General features: G+C 35.4%; 1 protein-coding gene across 1 annotated transcript in view; it reads right to left on the bottom strand.

The window, feature by feature from the left end:
* Positions 1 to 23,283, bottom strand: part of NPAT (nuclear protein, coactivator of histone transcription) — a 53,404-nt gene that overhangs the window by 26,090 nt on the left and 4,031 nt on the right. Inside the window, exons 2-4 of the mRNA XM_082661075.1 lie at positions 11,417 to 11,535; positions 1,439 to 1,499; positions 100 to 172 (exon numbers count right to left, since the gene is read on the bottom strand). Of these exons, the coding sequence (XP_082517201.1) occupies positions 100 to 172; positions 1,439 to 1,499; positions 11,417 to 11,535 (253 nt within the window). The remainder of the gene's footprint in view (positions 1 to 99; positions 173 to 1,438; positions 1,500 to 11,416; positions 11,536 to 23,283) is intronic.

The raw sequence follows: 23,283 nt of genomic DNA, 5'->3' as shown, positions 1-23,283 counted from the left end.
AGGTCATAAGATTTATATGTGAAGTGATTCTTACACGCGCTTGCATTCCAAAATCATTATGCACATTCTGATAAGCTTATTGTATAAGCTTTTTATTACCTGATCTGAGAAAGTGTATGGTCTAACTTCTTCCACAGAGATGACAAAATTGCTGGGACATCATTTGATGTTTCTAAATCATAAGAGGAAACATTTCATAATAAATACATTTGGAGAAAATTCATCATTTAATTTGAACAGACACAGAAAATCAATAAGGAAAACTTATCTCTCAGCTGTTGACGTTTTGTTGGGAACTGAGAAGTAAGCCTATCTTGTAAAAGACCTGCAAAGCTACAACGAGGCTGCTTTCTTTGCTCAAGCCATTGAGAATCAGATACAATACGATGGAAGAGGAAACTTGTGAAAACTATGCAGGTTTTTTAGATCAATAATTTCATATTTTCTTTGAAATAAAAAAGACAAACTATTTTAAATCTTTCTTCTATTTATCATGTGACATTTGAAAGTAAATTAAAATAATTTTATTTATAAATTAAATTTATAAAATTATACAAACCCCCGTGGAGTGTGGAAATTAGTTTTCTACATCCAATGTTTTCATGTACAAATCACCATGACTGCTCAGCAACTACTCTACTTAGAATTACAGGTAAAATTCCTCAGGACTAATTAGTCTTTTTCAGGATGTGTTCTAAAGCCACAATGATAGGAAATTCATAAGGTATTTAAATTCTTTACTATATACTTATAAAAGCTCAAACCAGAGAAAGCTACCCAACATAAAAGTGGGATATAAACCTTTGTATTGCAATAACATATTATTTCTGAGGTCATTTACACATTAAACATTCCTGTAAGATAGTGAAAATAGTTTGGGAAAAGAAAATCTTCAGGCCCTGAACTTGAAGGCTTATCACTCTCTACAGTTTCTAGTTTTGTGATCTTGGAAGTTATCTGGCTTCTCTAATCCTCAATTTTCTGATACTTAAGAACAGGTCTAAACAATCGACAACTCTCACTGGATTATTTTAAGGACTGAGATAAAACCTATGAAAGCACATAGCACAATGCTGCAATAGACAGTACTCAATAAATGTTAAGCTTTTTAAAAAAAAGTTATCATTTACACTAATTCTTTACTGCTGAGTCTTTTCTTAACATGTTGTAAACTACAGAAATAACCAATATGAGAGAATAAATCTAACTTTCTCCTTAAGACACGAATTTAGGAAAGTTTTATTTTATACTTATCACTCAATACAAATGAACTATTTAATTAGATATTTCACAGTAAATTTTATCTCATCATAGTTGACACAAGTTTTCTTATGGCTTTTAAGAAGTATTAATATCCTTTAAAAATTATTTCTAATTAAAAATATTAGCTAAATGCTGTATAAAACTAACAAAAAAATCCCTGAACCTGAATTCTTACCTTTTGCTTTCATAGCTACATATTCATTCAAAATTGTTGTCAAATTTTTTCCAAATAAAGACTGAAAAGAAAAAGATCAAGCATTACCAAAACCAAATAATACTACCAATAATTTCCCACTACAAAATATTTCACCATAAAAATTAATAAAAGATCTGGATTACAGAGTAGATGATAAAGAAATGGTGAAGAGCAGGTCATCAAAATGGAAACAGTCGCTTGTCAGGGGGTGAATCAAATCTTTTAAGGGTAAAGAACCTTGTCTGAATAAGATACTGTGACTGTTTCTTTAGCTAAGATAGTACAATGGCAGGAATGCAGTTTTCAGTTGGGAGGTAGGGATCCAGTCACACAAATGAGGACCCACTCCTAGTCTGCCCTTTCTATCCTGAATGCCATGTGGAACCTGCCAAAGAACAAAGTAAAAAAAATTGAGTGTAAGAGATATCGTTCCCAAGGATCAGTACCTTGCTATTTTCACTTCTACCATCTCATAAAGTCATTCCCCACTGCCCCCATTCCTATCAGTAATTAAAGGGCAGGCTTTTATTACCTCAAGTTTGAGGTCATATAATAGAACAGGGAAAAGCCAAGGATTTTTAGAGCAGACAGTTCTGGTTTTAAGTTCAACATTTACTGAATGTGTGAAAAATCACCCAGATTTTCTAAGGCTTACTTTCATATATAAAAATGACTTCCTAATGACTTAAGACATATGACTTCTTAATTAATACAATCTTATGTGGTGAAGATTGATGATAAATGTAACATATCTAAGACAATGTCTAACACATAGGTGATTACTTCCCTTTCCCCTCCTGAACTTTCATAGCAGATCCCTATTTTATTCTTCTGTGTCATTAAAAAATTTTTTTTTAAATTTTATAATAGAGTATAGTTGATTAACAATGTTGTGTTAGTTTCCCTCCTCCCCCCCTCCCCACCCTGGTAACCGTAAGTTTGTTCTCTAAGTCTGTTTCTGTATTGTAAAAAAGTTCATTTATATCATTTTTTAAAAGATTCCGCATATAAGTGATATATTTGTCTTTCTCCGTCTGACTTCACTTAGTATGATAATCTCCAGGTCCATTCACGCTGCTGCAAATGGCATTATTTCATTTGCTTTAATGGCTAATATTCCATAGTATACATGTACCACATCTTCTTTATCCATTCATCTGCTGATGGACATTTAGGTTGCTTCCATGCCTTGCCTATTGTAAAAAGCGCTGAAATGAACATTGGGGTGCATGTATCCTTCCACGTTTTTCTCCATATACATATCCAGGAGTGGGATTGCTGGATCATATGGTAGCTCTGTTTTTAGTTTTTTAAGGAACCTCCATACTGTTCTCCATAGTGGCTGTACAAATTTACCTTCCCACCAACAGCGTAGGAGGGTTCCTTTTTCACACTCTCTCCAGCATTTGTTTGTAGACTTTCTGACGATGGCCATTCTGACTGGTGTGAAGTGATATCTCATTGTAGTTTTGATTTGCATTTCTCTAATAATCAGCGATGTTGAGCATCTTTTCATGTGCCTCTTATCAATCTGTATGTCTTCTTTGGAGAAATGTCTATTTAGGGCTTCTGCCCATTTTTTGATTGCATGGTTTGTTCTTTTGATATTGAGCTGCATGAGCTGTTTGTAAATTTTGGAGATTAATCCCTTGTTGGTTGCATCATTTGCAAATATTTTCTCCCATTCTGTGGATTGTCTTTTCATTTTCTTTATGGTTTTCTTTGCTGTGAAAAAGCTTTTGGGTTTAATTAGGTCCCATTTGTCTATTACTATTTTTACTTCCATAACTCTAGGAGATGGATACAAAATAACATTGTTGCAATTTATATCAAAGAGTGTTCTGCCTATGTTTTCCTCTAGGAGTTTTATAGTATCCCGCCTTACATTTAGGTCTTTAATCCATTTTGAGTTTATTTTTTGGTATGGTATTAGAGAGTGTTCTAATTTCACTCTTTTACATGTAGCTGTCCAGTTTTCCCAGCACCACTTATTGAAGAGACTGTCTTTCCTCCATTGTATAATCTTGCCTCCTCTGTCATAAATTAATAGACCATAAGTGTGTGGGTTTATTTCTGGGCTTTCTATCCTGTTCCACATTTCTGTATTTGTGCCAGTACCATACTGTTTTGATGACTCTAGCTTTGTAATATAGTTTAAAGCCAGGGAGCCTGATTCCTCCAGCTCCGTTTTTCTTTCTCAAGATTGCTTTGGCTATTTGGGGTCTTCTGTGTCTTCATACAAATTAAAACATTTTTTTTTCCAGTTCTGTGAAAAATGCCATTGGTAATTTGATAGGGATCGAATTGAACTTGTAGATGGCCTTGGGTAGTATAGTCATTTTGACAATACTCATTCTTCCAATCCAAGAACATGGTATATCTTTCCATCTGTTCATGTCATCTTTGATTTACTTTCATCAGCATCTTATAGATTTTGGAGTACAGGTCTTTTGCCTCCTTAGGTAGGTTTATTCTTAGGTATTTTATTCTTTTTGATGCAATGGTAAATGGGATTGTTTCTTTAATTTCTCTTTCTGATCTTTTGTTGTTAGTGTACAGGAATGCAAGAGATTTCTATGTACTAATTTTGTATCCTGCAACTTTACTGAATTCATTGATGAGTTTAGTTTTCTGGTAGCATCTTTAGGATTTTCTACGTATAGTGTCATCATCTGCAAACAGTGAGTTTTATTTCTTCTTTTCCAATTTGGATTCCTTTCATTTCTTTTTCTTCTCTGACTGCTGTGGGTAGGGCTTCCAAAACTATGTTGAATAAAAGTGGCAAGAGTGGACATCCTTGTTTTTGTTCCTGATCTGAGAGGAAATGCTTTCAGCTTTTCATCTCTGAGTATGATGTTAGCTGTAGTTTTGTCAGATACTGCCTTTATTATGTTGAAGTAGGTTCCCTCTATTCCCACTTTCTGGAGAGTTTTTATCATAAATTGGTGTTGAATTTTGTTAAAAGCTGTTTCTGCATCTATTGAGATGATCACATGGTTTTTATTCTTTAATTTTTTGATGTGGTATATCACACTAATTGATTTGTGTATACTGAAAAATCCTTGCATCCCTGGGATAAATCTCACTTGATCATGGTGTGTGATTCCTTTTACTGTATTGTTGGATTTGGTTTGCTAGTATTTTGTTGAGAATTTTTGCGTTTATGTTCATCAGTGACACTGGCCTGTAATTTTCTTTTTCTTGTGGTATCTTTGTCTGGTTTTGGTATCGGGGTGATAGTGGCCTCACAGAATGAGTTTGGGAATGTTCCCTCCTCTGCAATTTTTTGGAATAGTTTCAGGATAGGTAACTCTTCTCTAAATGTTTGACAGAATTCACCCGTGAAGCCATCTTATCCTGGACTTTTGTTTGCTGGGAGTTTTTTAGTCAGTTTCAATTTCACTACTTGTGATTGGTCTGCTCATATTTTCTATTTCCTCCTAGTTTAGTCTTGGGAGATTGTACCTTTCTAAGAATTCATCCCTTTCTTCTAGGTTGTCCATTTTAGTGACGTAGAGTTGCTTGTGGTACAGTGGCTTCTGTGTTATTTAAAGTCTGAGAAGTTAAGGGATACACCTAATACTAACTGGATCATTATACCTTGCTTTATTTTTAGTAGCTAAAAAAACAATTGCTGAATGAATGCTATATAATGAATTATGTCCACATAAATTCATGTGAGGTCACATCAAGAAGGTGGTTGTTTATAAGCCAGGAAGACAGCCTTCACCAGGATCGGAAACAGGGGCACTTGATCTTAGTCTTTCCAACCTCCAGAACCATAAGAAGTAAGAATCTGGGTGGTAGATTTGCTTGTAGTTACTAGGGTATTACTGCAGCTAGGCCCCCACAGCACACAGAGCTACACACACAGATATGCTAATCCACATATTCAAAAAATCTGGGGCTTCCCTGGTGGCGCAGTGGTTGAGAGTCTGCCTGCCGATGCAGGGGACACGGGTTCATGCCCCGGTCCGGGAAGATCCCACATGCCATGGAGCGGCTAGGCCCGTGGGCCATGGCTGCTGAGCCTGCGCGTCCGGAGCCTGTGCTCTGCAATGGGAGAGGCCACAACAGTGAGAGGCCTGTGTACCGCAAAAAAAAAAAAAAAAAAAAAAAATCTGTATTTCTGTATATAACTATACATATATTAAAATAAACTTCATAACTGATATCTCTGACTATATAATTTAATGCTACAGGTCTTATTTTTATGCTTATTTGTACTTTCTCTCTCACAGAGTGAGAAACCTGGCTCCCATTATCTATATTAATTTACTTGTTAAAGTTGCTAATTTAGAAGAATTCAGAAGAATTTAAGATCCATTCATGTTATTATATGAATCAATAGTGCTGATTTTTACTGCTTACTAGTAGGAATGTACCAGTTTGTTTATTCATTCACTTGCTGAAAGACATCTTGGTTATTTTCAGTTTTTGACCACCACAGATAAACATCAGCATGTAAGTTTTTGTGTGAATATAAGTTTTTCAATTTACTTGGGTAAATATCTGGTTGTATGAATGCTGGGTCACGTGCGGCCCAGTTGTTTAACTTCATAAACAACTGCTAATCTGTTTTGCAAAGTGGCTGTATGATTTTGCATTGTCATCAGCAATGAATAAGAGTTTTTGTTGCTCTGCATCTTTGCCACCAAGAATCTGACAAACTTTAAAAATTGTTTTTTATAGTAGTCATTCTAATATGTATGTATCAGTATCTGACTGGGGTATTAATTTACATTTTCCTAATGACTAATAATGTGGAGTATTTTTTTCACATGCTTATTGCCATTCCTGTATTTTCTTTGGGGAAGGGTCTTCAGATCTCTTGCCCACTAAAGAAAAAATTCAGTTAAAAAAAAAAAGTTTCCTATATATTCTGGGCACAATCCTTTTTTCAGAGCTGCAAATACTTTCTCCTAGCTTATGGCCTGTCATTCTTTTAATACTGTCTCTTATAGAGCAAAAATTTAAAATTTTTATAACGTTGAATTTATCAAGTTTCCATTTTTCAGTCAGCGCTTTTGGCTTCATGTCTAAAAATTCATTACGAAAACCAAGATTGCACAGTTTCTCCTATGTTTTCTTCTGAAACTCCTATAGTTCTATGGTCTACATTTTGATCTATTATCCACTGTTGGTTAATTTTTGTATGAGGTATGTGTAAAGGTTTTTCTTTTTCTTTTTTTTAAAAAAAATCTGGATGTCTAATTGTTCTATCACCACTTGTTGTTAAGATTATCCTTTCTCTAGTGAATTGCCTTTGTGCTTTTGTCAAAAAAATCACATTTGGACTCTCTATTTTGTTCCACTGATCTTATACCTATTTCCTAATGCCACTCAATCCTGATTACTATTGCTGGTTAGTAAGTCTTAAGGTCGAGTAGTGTGAGTCCTTGAACATATCCTTTTTAAGAACTGTTTGGGTTATTCTGCCACAACACTACTTAAGTGGTACTTGTGCTCCTACTCCAAGAGGCCAGCACTGTGCATCAGCAAGCTGGCAGCAGTAGTGGCTAGGTCTCAGACCCCCAGTTTGAAGGACAGCCCTGCCCACCAGCACACCCACAGCAGCTGTGGCCCAACCACAACAGGAAGCTGCACACAGCCCACACAGTGGATACCCCTGGAGCACCTGGCTCTGGTGACAGGGGGATTCTACCACTGAGCCCACCGGACACCTTCTACATAAAGCCACTCTTTCAAGACCAGGATAATACATAGAAACAAATACAGAGAGCTAGGCAAAATGGAGAGACAAAAGAATACCTTACAAACAAAATAAGATAAAACCCCAGAAAAAGAACTAAACAAAACAGAGATTAGCAATTTACCAGCTAAAGAGTTTAAAGTAATAGTCATAAAGATGCTAACTGAACTTGGGAGAAGAATTGATGAACTCAGGTGAGAACTTCAACAAAGAGAAAATACAAAAAAGAACCAATGAGAACTGAAGAATACAATAACCGAAGTGAAAATAACTACAATCAACAGGTTAGAGAATGCAAAAGAATGGATCAGCAATCTGGAAGACAAGGTAGCAGAAATCACCCAATTAAAACAGAAAAGATTGAAAAAAAATGAGGATAGTTTAAGGGATCTCTGGGACAACGTCATGCACACTAACTTTCCCATAATAGGGATTCCAGAAGGAGAAGAGTGAGAGAGAAAAGAATAGAAAACCTATCTGAAGAAATAATGGCTGAAAACCTCCCTAACTTGTCAAAGGAAAAGACATCCAAATACAGAAAGCATAGAGTCCCATACAAAATGAACCGAAAGAGACCCACACCAAGACACATTATAATTTAAATGTCAAAAGTTAAAGAGAAACAGAGAATCTTAAAAGCAGCAAGTGAAAAACAACTAGTCACATACAAGAGAACCCCTATAAGATGATCAGAGGATTTTTCAGCAGAAACTTCAAATGCCAGAAGCGACTGGCACAACATGTTGAAAGTGCTGGAAAAAATAACTGAACAACCAAGAATACTCTACCTGGCAAGATTATAATTCAGAAGTGAAGGATACAGTTTCCCAGATGAACAAAGCCAAAGGAGTTCATCACCACTAAACTGACCCTATAAGTAATGTTTAAAGGGACTTCTTTAAATGGAAAAGAAAAGGCCAAAACTAGAAATAAGAAAATTATGAAAGAAAAATATCTCACCGGTAGAGTCAAATACATAGTAAAGGTAGTGGATCACCCACTATAAAGCTAGTATGAAGGTTATATACGGTCTACAAGAGACTCGGTTGTTCAAATCTAAAGACACACAAAGAGTAAAAATGAAGAGATGGAAAAATATTCCATGCAAATGGAAATGAAAAGAAAGCTGGGGTAGCAATACTTGTATCAGATAAAACAGACTTTAAAACAAAAACAAAGAAAGGCATTTCATAATGATAAAGTGATCAATGATATTTTAAGTGGGTGCTACTTTAACAAAAATCAGCTATTATCAATAAACCAATTCAACACAAGCAAATCTGATACCGGACTGCAAGTTAATGTTAAGAATGTGATTACGGGTTTCCCTGGTGGTGCAGTGGTTGAGAGTCCGCCTGCCGATGCGGGGGACGTGGGTTCGTGCCCCGGTCCGGGGGGATCCCACGTGCTGCGGAGCGGCTGGGCCCGTGGGCCATGGCCGCTGGGCCTGCGCGTCCGGAGCCTGTGCTCCGCAACGGGAGAGGCCACAGTGGAGAGAGGCCCGCGTACCGCAAAAAAAAAAAAAAAAAAAGTCTAATAAAAAGTTTATTGAGTACTTTTCTCTGAATACCCTCATTCTTTAAAATTATTGTCATTAAATAAATGAAGAGCCCAACAGTATCAAATCATTTGCAGTGAAGATCCAAAATCCCTGAAACTGTTGGGATCATATGGGTTATTTAATTTTTAAAAGCAGTTTAATGTTCACAAGAAAATTGAGAGGAAGGTACAGAGATTCTCCATAAACTCCTGCTCCAACAAATGCAATGCCCCACCTATTATCAGCATCACTCCCAAATGTGTATTAAATTTTAGTTTTTTTCAGATTTTGAGATAATGCCTATTATACCTGGACATAAACTGTGTATTATGTAATAACTCCTGTGGGGTTGGGGCAGCATCCCACAATCTAAAATTAACATTTCTACAACTAAGTGGATAAATAGTTAGAGAGTGGGATTTTTAAAACTATAAATATCAGTTCAGATTAGGTCCTGCTGCCAAAAGAGTTGTGGATCTGGATCACTCTTGTAAAATGTTATCATCAATTTGCTGATGCTGAGTGTGCACCTGGTAGATATTCAGTAAATTAGGAAAATCACTTCCTAATTCGTATCATAGTGAAAGCTGATTACAGTAAGTCCCTTATATATGAATGAGTCCCATTCCAAGAGCGCATTCGTTAAGTCCAACAAAGTTAGCCTAGGTACCCAACTAACACAATCAGCTATATAGTACTGTATTGTAATAGGTTTATAATACTTTTCACACAAATAATACATAAAAAACAAACACAAAAAATAAAGAAAACATTTTTAATCTTACAGTACAGTACCTTGAAAAGTACAGTAGTACAGTACAATAGCTGGCACACAGGGCTGGCTTGAGTCAAAAGGCAAGAAGAGTTACTGACTGGAGGAGGGAGAGGAGATGGGAGATGGTTGAGCTGAAGGATCATCAGCAATAGGAGACAGAGGGCAAACTACAATTTCACTCACGCCTGACGTTGATGGCACAGGTTCTGGTTCCTTGCTGGATTCAATTCCATCTATCCTCTTGAAAAAACGATCCAGTGATGTCTGGGTAGTAGCATTTCGCATCTTGGAAAGTTTGCAATTTGAAGGTTCCTATGTAGGGGACTTACTCTATTTCCCCTAGGCAGACACAGGGCTTTCTGTGTCACATCGTTAGCCATCCCCCTTAAATGAATGGATTAGATGTAGTTTCTGTTTATTCTTGAAAAAACTATGTGAACAACAATAGGATGTAAATAGTACCTTGCAGATCAGACATAGTCAGTAAATGGCCATTTCAAAACAAAAACAAACAAAAAACTTGTTGGGATTTTGACTGTAATGAATGTATAGATCAAAATTTGGAGAATGGACATTTAACAATATTGAGTTGCTCATTCCATGAACACAGTGTATCTTTCTTTCTATTCAAGTCTTTTGATTTCTTTCATGTAGATTTTAGCATACAGATTTTACGCATATTTTGTTAGATATATTAACTATTTTATTTTTGTTTGTTTATTGGGTGCTACTATAAATGGTATTTTTTTTTAAATTCCACTTCCAATGGCTCATTGTAGGTATAAAGAAATATGATGGACTTTCGTACACTTTGTATCCTGTGACCTTGCTAAACTCCAGCAGTTTTGAATGTTTTTTTAGGTTTCCTCCGTAGATAATCATGTTGTCTGTGACAGCTGAAATGAATCTAAAGACCCATGTTTAAAATAAAATGACAGGGCTTCCCTGGCGGTGCAGTGGTTGAGAGTCCGCCTGCCGACGCATGGGACACGGGTTCGTGCCCTGGTCCGGGAAGATCCCACATGCCGTGGAGCGGCTGGGCCCGTGAGCCATGGCCGCTAAGCCTGCGCGTCCAGAGCCTGTGCTCCGCAACGGGAGAGGCCACAACAGTGAGAGGCCCGTGTACCGCAAAATAAAATAAAATAAAATAAAATGACAAAATACCATTTCAAATAATGTAGTTCTAGCATATACCCATTAAATACCAAACAATGCTCTACTGGTCTAGTGATATTTAAAAAAGAGGTGACAACAAGATATCAAAATATGTTTCATATTTGTCTGAAGTAAGCAACTATAGGAAAAGCAAATATAGGAAAGATTGGACTGCTATATAATGCCATAGACCAGGTGGCTTGTTTCTCATTGTTCTGCAAGCTGGGAAATCCAAGATCAAGTTGGCAGATGATTTGGTTCCTGGTGAGGACCTATTTCCTGGCTTGTAGACATCCCCCTTCTTGATGTGTGTGCACGTGGAAATTTCTCTGTCTTTCACTTTTTAAATCCCATCATGAGGGTCCCAACTTCATATTCTAATCTAAACCTATTTACTTTCCAAAGGCCTTACCTCTAAATACCATCACACTGAGGGGTGGGGTTTCAATATACGAATTTTGGAGGGATATAAATATTTAGTCCATAACAGGCAGTAAACAAGTAAGCCCCAAAACAAGCAGTAGTGAAACTAATTAGAAATGAGGGTGTCATTTTGAAACTGACTCTCAAAGTTGGAATTCACTTCCCAGCTTAGACATAAATGTATGAAAAAAAGAGCTGGCCTTCTTTAGGTCTTTCCACCGATGCATGAATACAAACTATCAAAATTTCTGCCCATTTTGATTTTGCTAATGGGCTGATTTTTAAGACCATGTTTATAGTGTCTTATGTGGGTCAATGATGAAATATTTCCTTAAAGAACAAATCACTCACCAGTAAGCAGGCTGGGATAAAACCTTCATCTGTACAGTGTTCTGCATATTCTTTTAAATCTGAACTTTCCAAAATAAAAGCCTGGCAGGTAGAAGTAAGGTTCTCTTGTTGTAAGTAACCTAAAGGAAAAATAAAATGTAACTCAGTAATTTCAGTAAATGCTGAACTTTCAATTAAAACTGCTGTTGAAAATACTACAGCAGTTTCACATCATAAATGTAACTTCAGGTGAACATGACGGGATTCTACAGCCTTGCCTGAAACACCAGTTTGTGCTGCAGTACAAAGCAGAATTCATAAAACGACTGTTCGAAAAGAAAAACTCTAGCTAATATGCTATAAAGCCATAGTAAACAAAACAGTATGGTACTGGCATAAAAACAGACAAATAGATCAGGAGAACAGAATTGAGAGCCTAGAAAAAATCCACAGCATAAACGGTCAACTAAATTTGACAAGGAAGCCAAGAATACTCAATGGAAAAAAAACCCATCTGTTCAACAAATGGTGCTAGAAAAATTGGATATTCACATGTAAAAGAGTGAAACTAGACCCTTATCTTACACCACTCACAAAAATTAACTTGAAATGGATTAAAGACTTAAACATAAGACCTGAAAGCAAGAAACTCCTAGAAGAAAACAGGAAAAAAGCCCTTTGACATGGGTCTTGGCAGTGATTTTCTGGATTTGACACCTAATGCACAAGTTACAAAATAAAAAATAAACAAGTTGGAATATATCAAATTAAAAAGCTTCTGCACAGCAAAAGAAACCCATCAACAAAATGAAAAAACAACCTATGGAATGGGAAAAATATTTCCACATATCTATCTGATAAGGGGTTAATAACCCACATAAATAAAGAACTCATAAAATTCAAGAACAAGAAACCAAGTTATCCAATTCACCCTTGTGTACTGTTGGTGAGATTGAAAACTGATACAGCCACTACGGAAAACAGTATGGAGGATTCTCAAAAAATTAAAAATAGAACTACCATGTGATCCAGCAATTCCACTTCTGGGAATATATCCAAAGGAAAGAAAAAACACTATCTTGAAAAGATATCTGTGCCCCCTGTGTTCATAGCAGCATTATTTACAATAGCCAAGGCATGGAAACAACCTAAGTGTCCACTGATGAATGTATGGATAAATAAGTTGTGGTGTATATATACACACAATGGAGTATTATTCAGCCATTAATAAAAAAAAATGAAATCTTGGCATTTGGGACAACATGGATGGAACTTGAGAGTATTATGGTAAGTGAAATAACTTAGGCCAAGACAGACAAATGCTATATGATCTCACTCATATGTGGAATCTTAAAAACAAAAACAAAAAAACCCCAACTGAACTCACAGAAAAAGAGACCAGATTTGTGGTTACCAGAGGCAGGGGATGGAAGGAGGGGCAATCAGAAAACGGTGGTCAGAAGGTACAAATTTCCAGTTACAAGATAAATACAGTTGACCCTTGAAGAATGCTGGGGCTAAGGGCATCGACCCGCCACACAGTCGAAAAATCCATGTATAACTATAGTTGGCCCTCCAAATCCGAGGTCCACATACGCAGATTCAACCAACTATGGATTGTGTAGTACTGTAGTGTGTGTTTGTTGAAAAAAAAATCCACATGTAAGTGGACCCGCACAGTTCAAATCTGTGTTGTTTAAGGGTCAACTGTAAATACTAGGTACTGTAAGTACACTGCAATATATTAAGTGATTATACTTAACACTGCTGTATGATATATATGAAAATTGTTAGGAGATTTAATCGATCCTAAGAGTTCTCATCACAAGGAAAAAAAAATTTGTTTTTTTGCTTTCTCTTTTTATTGTAATTATGTGAGATGATAGAGGCGAACTGAACTTACTGCAGCAATCATTTCACAATATATATGTCAAACCATTATGCTGTACACCTTAAACTTATACAGTGATGCACATCAATTACATCTCAATAAAACTGGAAAAAACCAAAACTCCCAGAAACTCTAGCTAACCCAGAAAAATAAGGTGTTTGATAAAGTGCAATTACTGCACAGTAATGCTTACAGGAGAAACAATAAAGTAACAATAAATAACAAGAGAACCAATAAGTGATAAATATTCTACTCCATAGCCTCCACATTAACTAGGTGAGTAGATGCTATAAATTAACTTATTGGATTATGAAAAAAATTACATTCTCTCAACATTGCAATTTACCTGTATATTTCACTTATTTGCCTAATGGTTTAAAAAAAAAATTGAAGAGAAGACCTACTTCGTATGAAATGTAAGAAAGGCACTCCTTTGCTTTTTAATTTCTTCCCTTTGGGAATCAAAGCATTAACTATTTCAACCAGAACTTTAATATTCACACCTAACTGACATTTATGAAACAATATCATGTACCAGTGCTTTGTACTTTCATATATATGAACACTGTCTTGACTAGCATCCTATCCTTGTTTATTTATTTCTTAGCATCACTGGGGTTCAACTAACCAACTCTATAAGCAGTAGTACAGCAGAAAAAGAACACTAGATAGGATATCAGGAGACCAGGTTCTTATTCTATCGTGTTAAAATAAGCATTGTGGCTTTGGGGAAAAAAAGCACTTAAATTCTTCCAGAGTAAGATACTTCATCTATAAGGCATCACACCCGCCTTGACTTGTGAATCAAATCTGCTTAAGTTATTTCCTTGTGTAAAGCTGAAGGGCTCACATCATTTCCCACAGCTCTCAGGTTAAACTTCTAAATCCTGAGCAGTTTCAGCAGGAATGGAAGAGTAAGGACCTCCAAAAGTCCTCTCTTCTATAAAAGCAATGAGAACACTGGCACAAATTATTAAACTTTTACAGAACTCTGAAAATAATCATTGTCTTGCAAAAAAATCTGTGAGCATTTATTAAGAAAAATGGCTGAATGTCAGTAAGGACAATGAACACTGTGGCATTTTAACTTCCTCTATTCTCATGCTCATCTCTCCAACTGAGTGGTATACTTGAAAATCAACAGCCTGCAAATGCAGTGAAAACCAGCAGCCCAGTAGAAAACGGACAGATCAGATGAAGCTGGAATCTTTCCCAAGTCCCATTCCCAGAAACTGTCATTATTTGATTTGTGTGACAACTTCATGTAAAACCTCACTTGCATGGCTTGTCTTTGAATTGAATCAAAGTTCACCCTCTGTAAACCTTCTCCTTGGAGGTGTTTTTGTTAAATCAATCAGCAGAAACTGGTTAACACTACAGCTGCCTATGACAGAGATAACGGTAGGGACAAACAACAAGCTAAACAAACAAACAAACTCAAAAAGAAAAGCTGGGGAATGAGAAGTCTGTAGGGGGATTTTAAAAGCTCTGACATACTCCTGGGACACTAGAAGGCCATGTGCAAATGTAGGGTAGCATGTGTATTCAGAAAAGATCTGACAACCCTAAGCACTCACCTCTGGCTGACCATAAGCCTCTGACAAGCAGGAAGTGAAGGCTAAGGCAAAGCTGTCAAATGCTTAGCTGAATGTTGAAGCATACCCCAATGTACACACAGCCCCCTAGCAAACAGTGGGAGATTTACTGACTCCAAGCATTTAAGAAAATCATTGTCCAATCATAGAATATAAACTCAAAGAATATAGACTTTACATAATTAGTTCAGGAGACTAATCGTTAAAAAAAAACCTGCTAAACAACAACAAGGAGCAATAACAAACATGAAGGAGGGAGGTGAATCAGATTACAAGAGTTGTCACATTCTACCACTATACCAATTGAAAACTTTTAAAGTTCTCAATTTTCAATAAAGAAATTATGAGACATGCAGAAAAACAAGAAAGTATGGCTAATAAACAAGGGGGAAAATGTACGGTCAGTAGAAACTGTCACTAAGGAAGCCAAGGCACTAGACTTAAAACTTTCAGCTTTTTAAAATAAGGTCAGAGAACTAAAGAAAACTATACCTAAATAGCTAAACAAAATTATGAGAACATCTATGAAAAAGAAATAAAAGAGAAAGAAATTAAAAGAAAAAAACCATGTAGAAATTCTAGAGTTGAAAACAAAAAACATAATAACTGAAGTACAAAATTTGCCAATAAATAGCAGATTTGAGGAGAAAGATCAAAGAATCAGTGCACTTGAACATAGATCAAATGAGATTATCTAGTATGAGGAACACAAACAAAAAAAGAATGACGAAAGTGAACAGTCTCAGAGACCTGTGGAACTTTTTCAAATGTACCAACATAAGCATATGTTCTGGGGGTCCCAGAAGGAACTGAGAGACAGACAAGGGTAGAAAGAATATTTGAAGAAATATTGGGCTGAGAACACCCCAAATTTTAGGAAACTATAATCAATCTACTTATTCAGGAAACCCAAAAAACTACAAGTAAGATAAACTCAAAGAGATCCATAGCTAGACATATCGTAAATTGCCAAAAGAGAGAATCTTGAAAGTGGAAAGAGAAATGGCTTATAACATACAAGGGATCCTCTATAAGATTAACAGCTGAGTTCTCATTAGAAACCATGAAGGCCAGAGGCAGTGAGATGACATATTAAAAGTGCTGACAGGAAAAAGTCAACCAAGAATTCTATTATCTAGCATGACTTCTTCAAAATTAAGAAACTAAGATAGTCCCAGATTAAAAACACTGAAATAATCTGCTGCTAACAGACTTGCCCTATATGAAATATTAAAGGGAGTCCTTCAGACTAAAATGAAAGTCAAATCCACACTAAAATATTAACGAAAAATGGTAAAGGTAACTACACAGGCAAGAATAAAATAGTATAAATGATATTTGTTTGTAATCCTTTTTCTCCTCTCTGCTTTAAAAGACAACTGCAGGAACTTCCCTGGCGCTCCAGTGGTTAAGACTGTGCTTCCAATGCAGGGGGCGTGGGTTCCATCCCTGGTTGGGGAACTAAGATCCCACACGCTATGTGGCCAAATAAAAAATAAATTAATTAATTAAAAAGGGGGGAAATGTTCAAAAAAAAAAACCAAACAACTGCATACAGCAACAATTATAAATCTGTCTTGATGGGCCTACAATATATGAAGATGTAATTTATATTATTTTAACAGCAAAAAGAAGGGGAAAGGGAATGGAATTATAAAGGTGCAAAATTTTTAATATACTATTGAAACTAAGTTGATATTAATCCAAATAGAATTGTTTTAAGTTAACTGTAATCTCTAAGCAATCATGAAGAAAATAACTTAAACATAAAAAATAAAAAGGAAACAATGAAATTAGAATGTTAAACTGGATCTACTCAATACAAAAAAGGCAGTACTAGAGGAATAGCAGAACAAAAAAAAATAAGATGTATAGACTACAAATAATTAAATGGCAGACAAAATCCACATCTAATCAGTAATTACATTTAATGGCAATGGATTAAGCACCTAATTAAAAGGCAGAGACTCACAGAATGAATAAAAATATGATCCAACTATATGTTCTTGACAATAGACATACTTTAGATTAAAGACACAAATTAGTTGAAAATAAAAGGATGGAAAAAGATACACCATCCAGACAGTAACCTAATGACAGCTGGAGAGGCTACACCAGTATTAGACAAAGTGGACATTAAGACAAGTGAACGTCATATTCAATGATGAAAGACTCAAAGCTTTCCCCACAAGATCAAGGACAAGACAAAGATGCCTGCTCTTGCCACTTCTATGCAACACTGTACTGAAAGTTCTAGCCTGGTCAAGACATCATCTAATCTGAAAATAGAGATATTTGACTCCTTCCTTTCCAATCTGGATGCTTGTTATTTCAATTTCTCTCCTAATTGCCCAGTCTTTAATAAATGAAAAAAGACTGAAATCATACTGAGTATGGAATTAAATGAGAAATCAGAAACAATGGGAAATTCACAAATATGTGGAAATCAAACACTCTCCTAAATAATCAAAGGGTCAGAGAATATATAAATAAGTAGAAAATATTTTAAGATAAATGCAAACAAAAATACAATATACCAAAACTTATGGGATGCAGCTAAAGCATTGCTTATTTGTATACTTATAGCTATAAATACCTGTATTAAAAAGATGAAAGACCTCAAATCCATAACCTATCCTTGCACTTTAAGAAACTAGAAATAGAGCAAACTAAACCCAAAGGAAGCAGAGGGAAGGAAATAATGGATATTAGAGGAAAAAAAAAAAAAAGGAATAGAGAGTTAAAAAATAGAGAAAAATCAATGAAACCAAAAGTCAGTTCTGTTTCCAGAAGAGATGATGTCACATATAGAAAATTTTAAATGACTTCAGCAAGGCTGTGGGATACAAGATGCCTATACAGAAATCAACTGTATATCTATACACTTGCAATGAACAATCCAAAAATGAAATTAAGAAAACAATTCTATTTAAAATAACATTAAAAAGAATACTTAGAAATAAGTTTAACAAAATAAGAGTACACTAAAACTAGAAAACATTAAAAGACGTTAAATAAGACTAAATAAATGGGAAGATATCTTGGGTTCATGGACCTGAAGAATATCAATACTCCCAAAGTTGACCTACACACACAACACAATCCCTATCAAAACCCCACCTGCCTTTTTTGCAGAAATTAATAAACTGATCCTAAAATTTGTAAGGAAATACAAGGGACACAGAGTAGCAAAACAATCTCGAAAACAAAACAACTGGAGGACTCACATTTACCTATTTCAAAACATATTACAAAGCTATAGTAATCAAGATAACTGTGTACTGGCATAAGGATAGACATGTAGATCAGTTGAACAGAATTAACAGTCTAAGCTTTTATGGTCAATTGAGTTTTTAGAAAAGTACCACATCACTGCAATGGGGGAAAGAATAGTCTTTTCACAGCTGGTGCTGGGACAACTGGATAGCCACCAGTTGTCAAACTGAAGTTGGACCCTTTCTTCATGCTAAATACAAAAAGTAACTCAAAATGAATCAAAGACCTAAATATAAGAGCTAAAACTATAACTTTTAGAAAAAAGTCACAGGTGTAAATTTTTTTGACCTTAGATTAGATAATGGTTTCTTACATATGGCATCTAAAGAATAAGCAACCAAAGAAAAAAATAAACTGAACTTTATCAAAATTAAAAACTTTTGTACTTCCAAAGATACTATCAAGAAAGTGAAAAGACAACCAACAAAACGGAAGAAAATATTTGCAAATCATATATCTGATAAGGGACCAGAATACAGAATATATTAAAAAAACTCTTGCAAGACAATAATAACAAGACAAATAACCCAATTAAAAAATGCACAAAAGATCTGAACAGACCTTTCTCCAAAGAAGATACACAAACTGCTAATAAGCACACGAAAAGAGGCTCAACTTCGTTGGTCATTAGGAAAATGTAAAAGCAAAAGCACAATGAGATATACTAATTCATACCCATTAGGATACCTAGAATTAAAAGACAGACAGTAGTTAGTATTGGCAAAAATGTGGAGAAATTGGAAACCTCATATATTGCTGGTAGGAACATAAAATGGTACAGACACTTTTGAAAACCGTATGTTAAGTTCTCAAAAATAGTAAACATAGAATTACCATACAACCAAGCTAATCCACTCCTAGGAATATATCTAAGAGAACTGAAATCATATGCCCAAACAAAACTTGTACACAAATGTTCACAGCAGCATTTTTAATAATAGCCCCAAAGTGGAAACAAGCTACTGTTCATCAATGGACAAACAAAATGTGGTATATCCATACAACAGAATATTATTCATCCATAAGAAGGAATTATCTATACTTGTTGAAACATTGATGAATCTTGAAAACACTGGTAAATTCAAGAAGTCAGACATAAAAGGCCACATACTGTATAATCATATTTACATGAAATGTCCAGAACAGGCAAATCTATAGACAGAAAGTAAATTACTAGTTGCCAGAAGATGTGAAAAGGGAGAAATTGGGAGTGACTGTTAACGAGTATGGGGTTTCTTTCCGGGGTGATAAAACGTTCTGGAATTAAGATAATGGTGATGGTAGCACAACATGTACTAAAAACTACTGAAATTTACACCCTGTGGTATGTGAATTATATCTCAATGAGAAAAAATCCTATATTCTTAATATGTCATATGAGGCTCTACTTGTTTTATATCCTAATTTCCTCTTTAGCCTTATGTCTTGTCATTCCGTCTTTCCTAGCCAAACCGGTCTTTCAATTTCATGAATACATGAATGCTTTTTTTAAAAACTGAAATATAGTTGATTTACAATATTGTGTTAATTTCTGCTGTACAGCAAAGTGATTCAGTTATACATAAATAAATACACACACACACACACATTTAAAACATTCTTTTCCATTATGGTTATCACAGGATATTGAATATAGTTCCCTGTGCTGTATGGTAGCACCTTGTTGTTTATACAACAATCTCTCAATCCATCCTCTCCTCCCCCCTGCAACCACAAGTCTGTTCTCTATGTCTGAGAGTATTTCTGTTCTGTAAATAGGTTCATTTGTGTCATACTTTAGATTCCACATATAAGTGATATCATATGGTATTTGTCTTTCTCTTTTTTACTTACTTTACTTAGTATGATAATCTCCAAGTCCATCCATGTTGCTGCAAACGGCATTATTTCATTCTTTCTTATGGCTGAGTAGTATTCCATTGTATACACGTACCACATCTTTATCCAGTCATCTGTTGATGGACATTTAGGTTGTTTCCATGTCTTGGCTATTGTGAATAGTGCTGCTATGAACATACAGGTATATGTATCTTTTTGAATTATCGTTTTGTCTGTTTATATGCCCTGGAGTGGGAGACTGCTGGATCATATGGCAACTTTAATTTTAGTTGAGGAACCTCCATACTGTTTTCCATAGTGGCTGCACCAACTTATTATATTCTCACCAACAGTGTAGGAGGGTTCCCTTTTTTCCACACCCTCTCCAACATTTGTTATTTGTAGACTTTTTAATATGGCTATTCTGACTGCTGTGAAGTGGTACTTCATTGTAGTTTTGATTTCTATTTAATAATTACTGATGTTGAGCATGTTTTCAATACATAAATGCTCTTATTTCAAGGCTACTGTATACTTTATTGCCTTTGCTTGGGCAGCTTATCTTTTCTTAGCCTAGCTACTTCCAACTCATTCTTTTTTTTTTTCCTTTTCTTTTTTTTCCAACTCATTCTTCAGGTCTACTGTAATTATCACTTCCTCAGAGAATCTTTTTTTGAATTCCCTATGTACCGAAATCCTATTACTGGATACTAGATTCCCTTTGTAGTATATTTACCTTGGTGTTGGTATAATAGTTAATAACTACTAAGGCAATTATTACTAAGGTCTTTCCCAACTTTAAAATTATAAAGGTCTACCCTCTTCACCTGGAATGATATCTTCAACCAGGCCCTTCAAGTCAAAAAAATGAGAGGGCCTACAAAGTTATTATATATGAGCATTATAAAAAGAAAAGGGCAAGGAAATTGTCATCCTATTTTAGGGAATGCCCTACCTGGGATTTGGGAACCAATTCACCAGTTTGTACTCATAGTTGATGAATCAGTTTTCCAACCTCTTGCTAATCAATGCTACAGGGAGAAACAAACATACAAAAAAAACAACCAAAGACATTGTCGTTTGGAGTGTGAGAAAGCATTTAGAAATCAGAAGAAAACTTTCACTTCAGATACTACCACTTCAATATCCCCTTCACTGAAAATATAAAATCACTTTCAATGTGGATCAAAGATAGACTGCTATTTTCCTTGGTTTTTCATTTTTCACAAATAAACAACCCAATATAAACCCCAATAAAACTATAGCCAGCTGAAAAGAAATCATTTTTTATGACTGGCTTTCTAACAGTTACATTATTTGGAATAAGTAAGTCAGCTGCCACTAGGATTTCATGAAGTTAGAATTTTAAATGTCTATAAATCACTAGAATCATTCATGGAATCAGGGCAGTTGGAGCTTTTTCTTTACATGCTTCAAGACTTAAATTGAAGACCCCAAACAGTTTCTTTTCATGGTAGAAAGTTTCAAAAGTACTAATCACCCCAGACATATTGACAATCACTTGGGACTTCTAACAGCTGGTGCTATGAAATCTAATTCCTTAAAGTAGATTTGCTTTTTTCTAGACCAAGTATTCTCAAAACGCATGACATAGTCCCAAGGGGGTGAAAATTGGTACTGGGGAGGAAGGGGAATGAATAAAATATAACTCTTTTTATGCATAAATCACAGATATACATACAATATATAAACAGTGTATTTGTAACATTAAAATCTCATGCAAGGGGCAATTAGGGGAAAAAAAAGTCTAAAAATACTTCCTAAGGGTATGATAACGAAATAGAGGTTGAGAAATGCTGCCCAAGACAGAATATAGTGATATACAGTTAACCTTTCTAGAAAAATATGGTGGTAATTCCCTGGTGGTCCAGTGGTTAGGACTCCGTGCTTTCACTGCCGAGGGTCAGGGAATTAGCGGCGCAGCCAAAAAAAAAAAAGGAATCAATGAAGACCAGATAGTTTTTGGCTTCTTGTAAGATATTATACTTTTGTATAGTATACATTTGAGAAAAGCCTTTGTTAAAAGGCTAGATTGCTTCTACAACAGTGTTTAAAAGTTATGATACATTTTTAAATAGCAATATCTGATATAACTCTTCTGCTCTTCAAAAAACTTCCCACCTTTGGGCTATCCAGAATTCCCATTTTGGATTAGACTTGATGTATTCTGCTTTACTTTAGTCTGGGAAGTTCCAAAATAATGTGGTAAAGCAACAGTTGATTGCTTTCATGCTCATTTATTATTACACTTACAGTTAACCAGTTATTTGCCTACGAAAAGCTTATTTATCATCATTAAGTACCTGATTGTAACCAATTCTCAATCAGAATAATGGGGGAAATTTTAGGTACAAATTATTCTAAATCTAAAATGTTACAATGAAAATACACAATAGGGGCCAATTATCTTTTATTACAATAATACAAATAGTTACTCTTCAATCAAAATTAGTTTAATTTGTTTCTCCTTTTTATTCCTTAAAAAAATCTTTAGGGCTTCCCTGGTGGCGCAGTGGTTGAGAGTCCGCCTGACGATGCAGGGGACGCGGGTTCGTGCCCCGGTCTGGGGGGATCCCACGTGCCGCGGAGCGGCTGGGCCCGTGAGCCGTGGCCGCTGAGCGTGCGCGTCCGGAGCCTGTGCTCCACAACGGGAGAGGCCACAGCAGTGAGAGGCCCGCGTACCACAAAAAAAAAAAAAAAAAAAAAAAAAACAACTTTAAAATAACTACATCTTTTGTGTAAACTTACTGAACAATGTTCAAATAGGTAATTTGAATGTCCTTTTTTCTTAATATTGTCTTCTGCCTGCTTTTCAGTGGCGGTAGTAATGAGTAACAAATAGACTGAAGGGAAAACATAATTGAAAAAGAGAAGGAAAGACAAAATCCTAGCTATATCTAGGGTTTTTGAATTTTAGGACCTAGGATGCCAACAGTCTGCCCTCTCTTCTTCCTATTTATAGAGAGGGAAAGATAACGAGAGATACACCTGATGAAGAAAGCAAGAGACAGCAAACCTCCCTACCTGAAAATATTTCCTTCACATATTCTAATAATTTCCCCCAAATATCAGTAGTTTAAGATCTTTAAAAAATGTAAATAATTCTTGGGAAGACTTAACTTGCAGTGCTTTATACTTAACTTGCAGTGCTTTATATTACTAGATCCACAAATAACAAAGAAAATCTCTCTATAAAGAAGCTATAATCTACAAGGACCCAAAAGATATACATGCAAATAACTGTAATATAAGGAAAGGTGGTAAGACAATTGGAGTTACTTCATAGG

Source organism: Grampus griseus (genome assembly GCF_964374135.1).
Source record: "Grampus griseus genome assembly, chromosome: 8".
In the NCBI taxonomy this organism is placed as follows: domain Eukaryota; kingdom Metazoa; phylum Chordata; class Mammalia; order Artiodactyla; family Delphinidae; genus Grampus; species Grampus griseus.
Note: the sequence above shows the minus strand (reverse complement) of the source record. Positions and strands in the feature narration are given on the sequence as shown.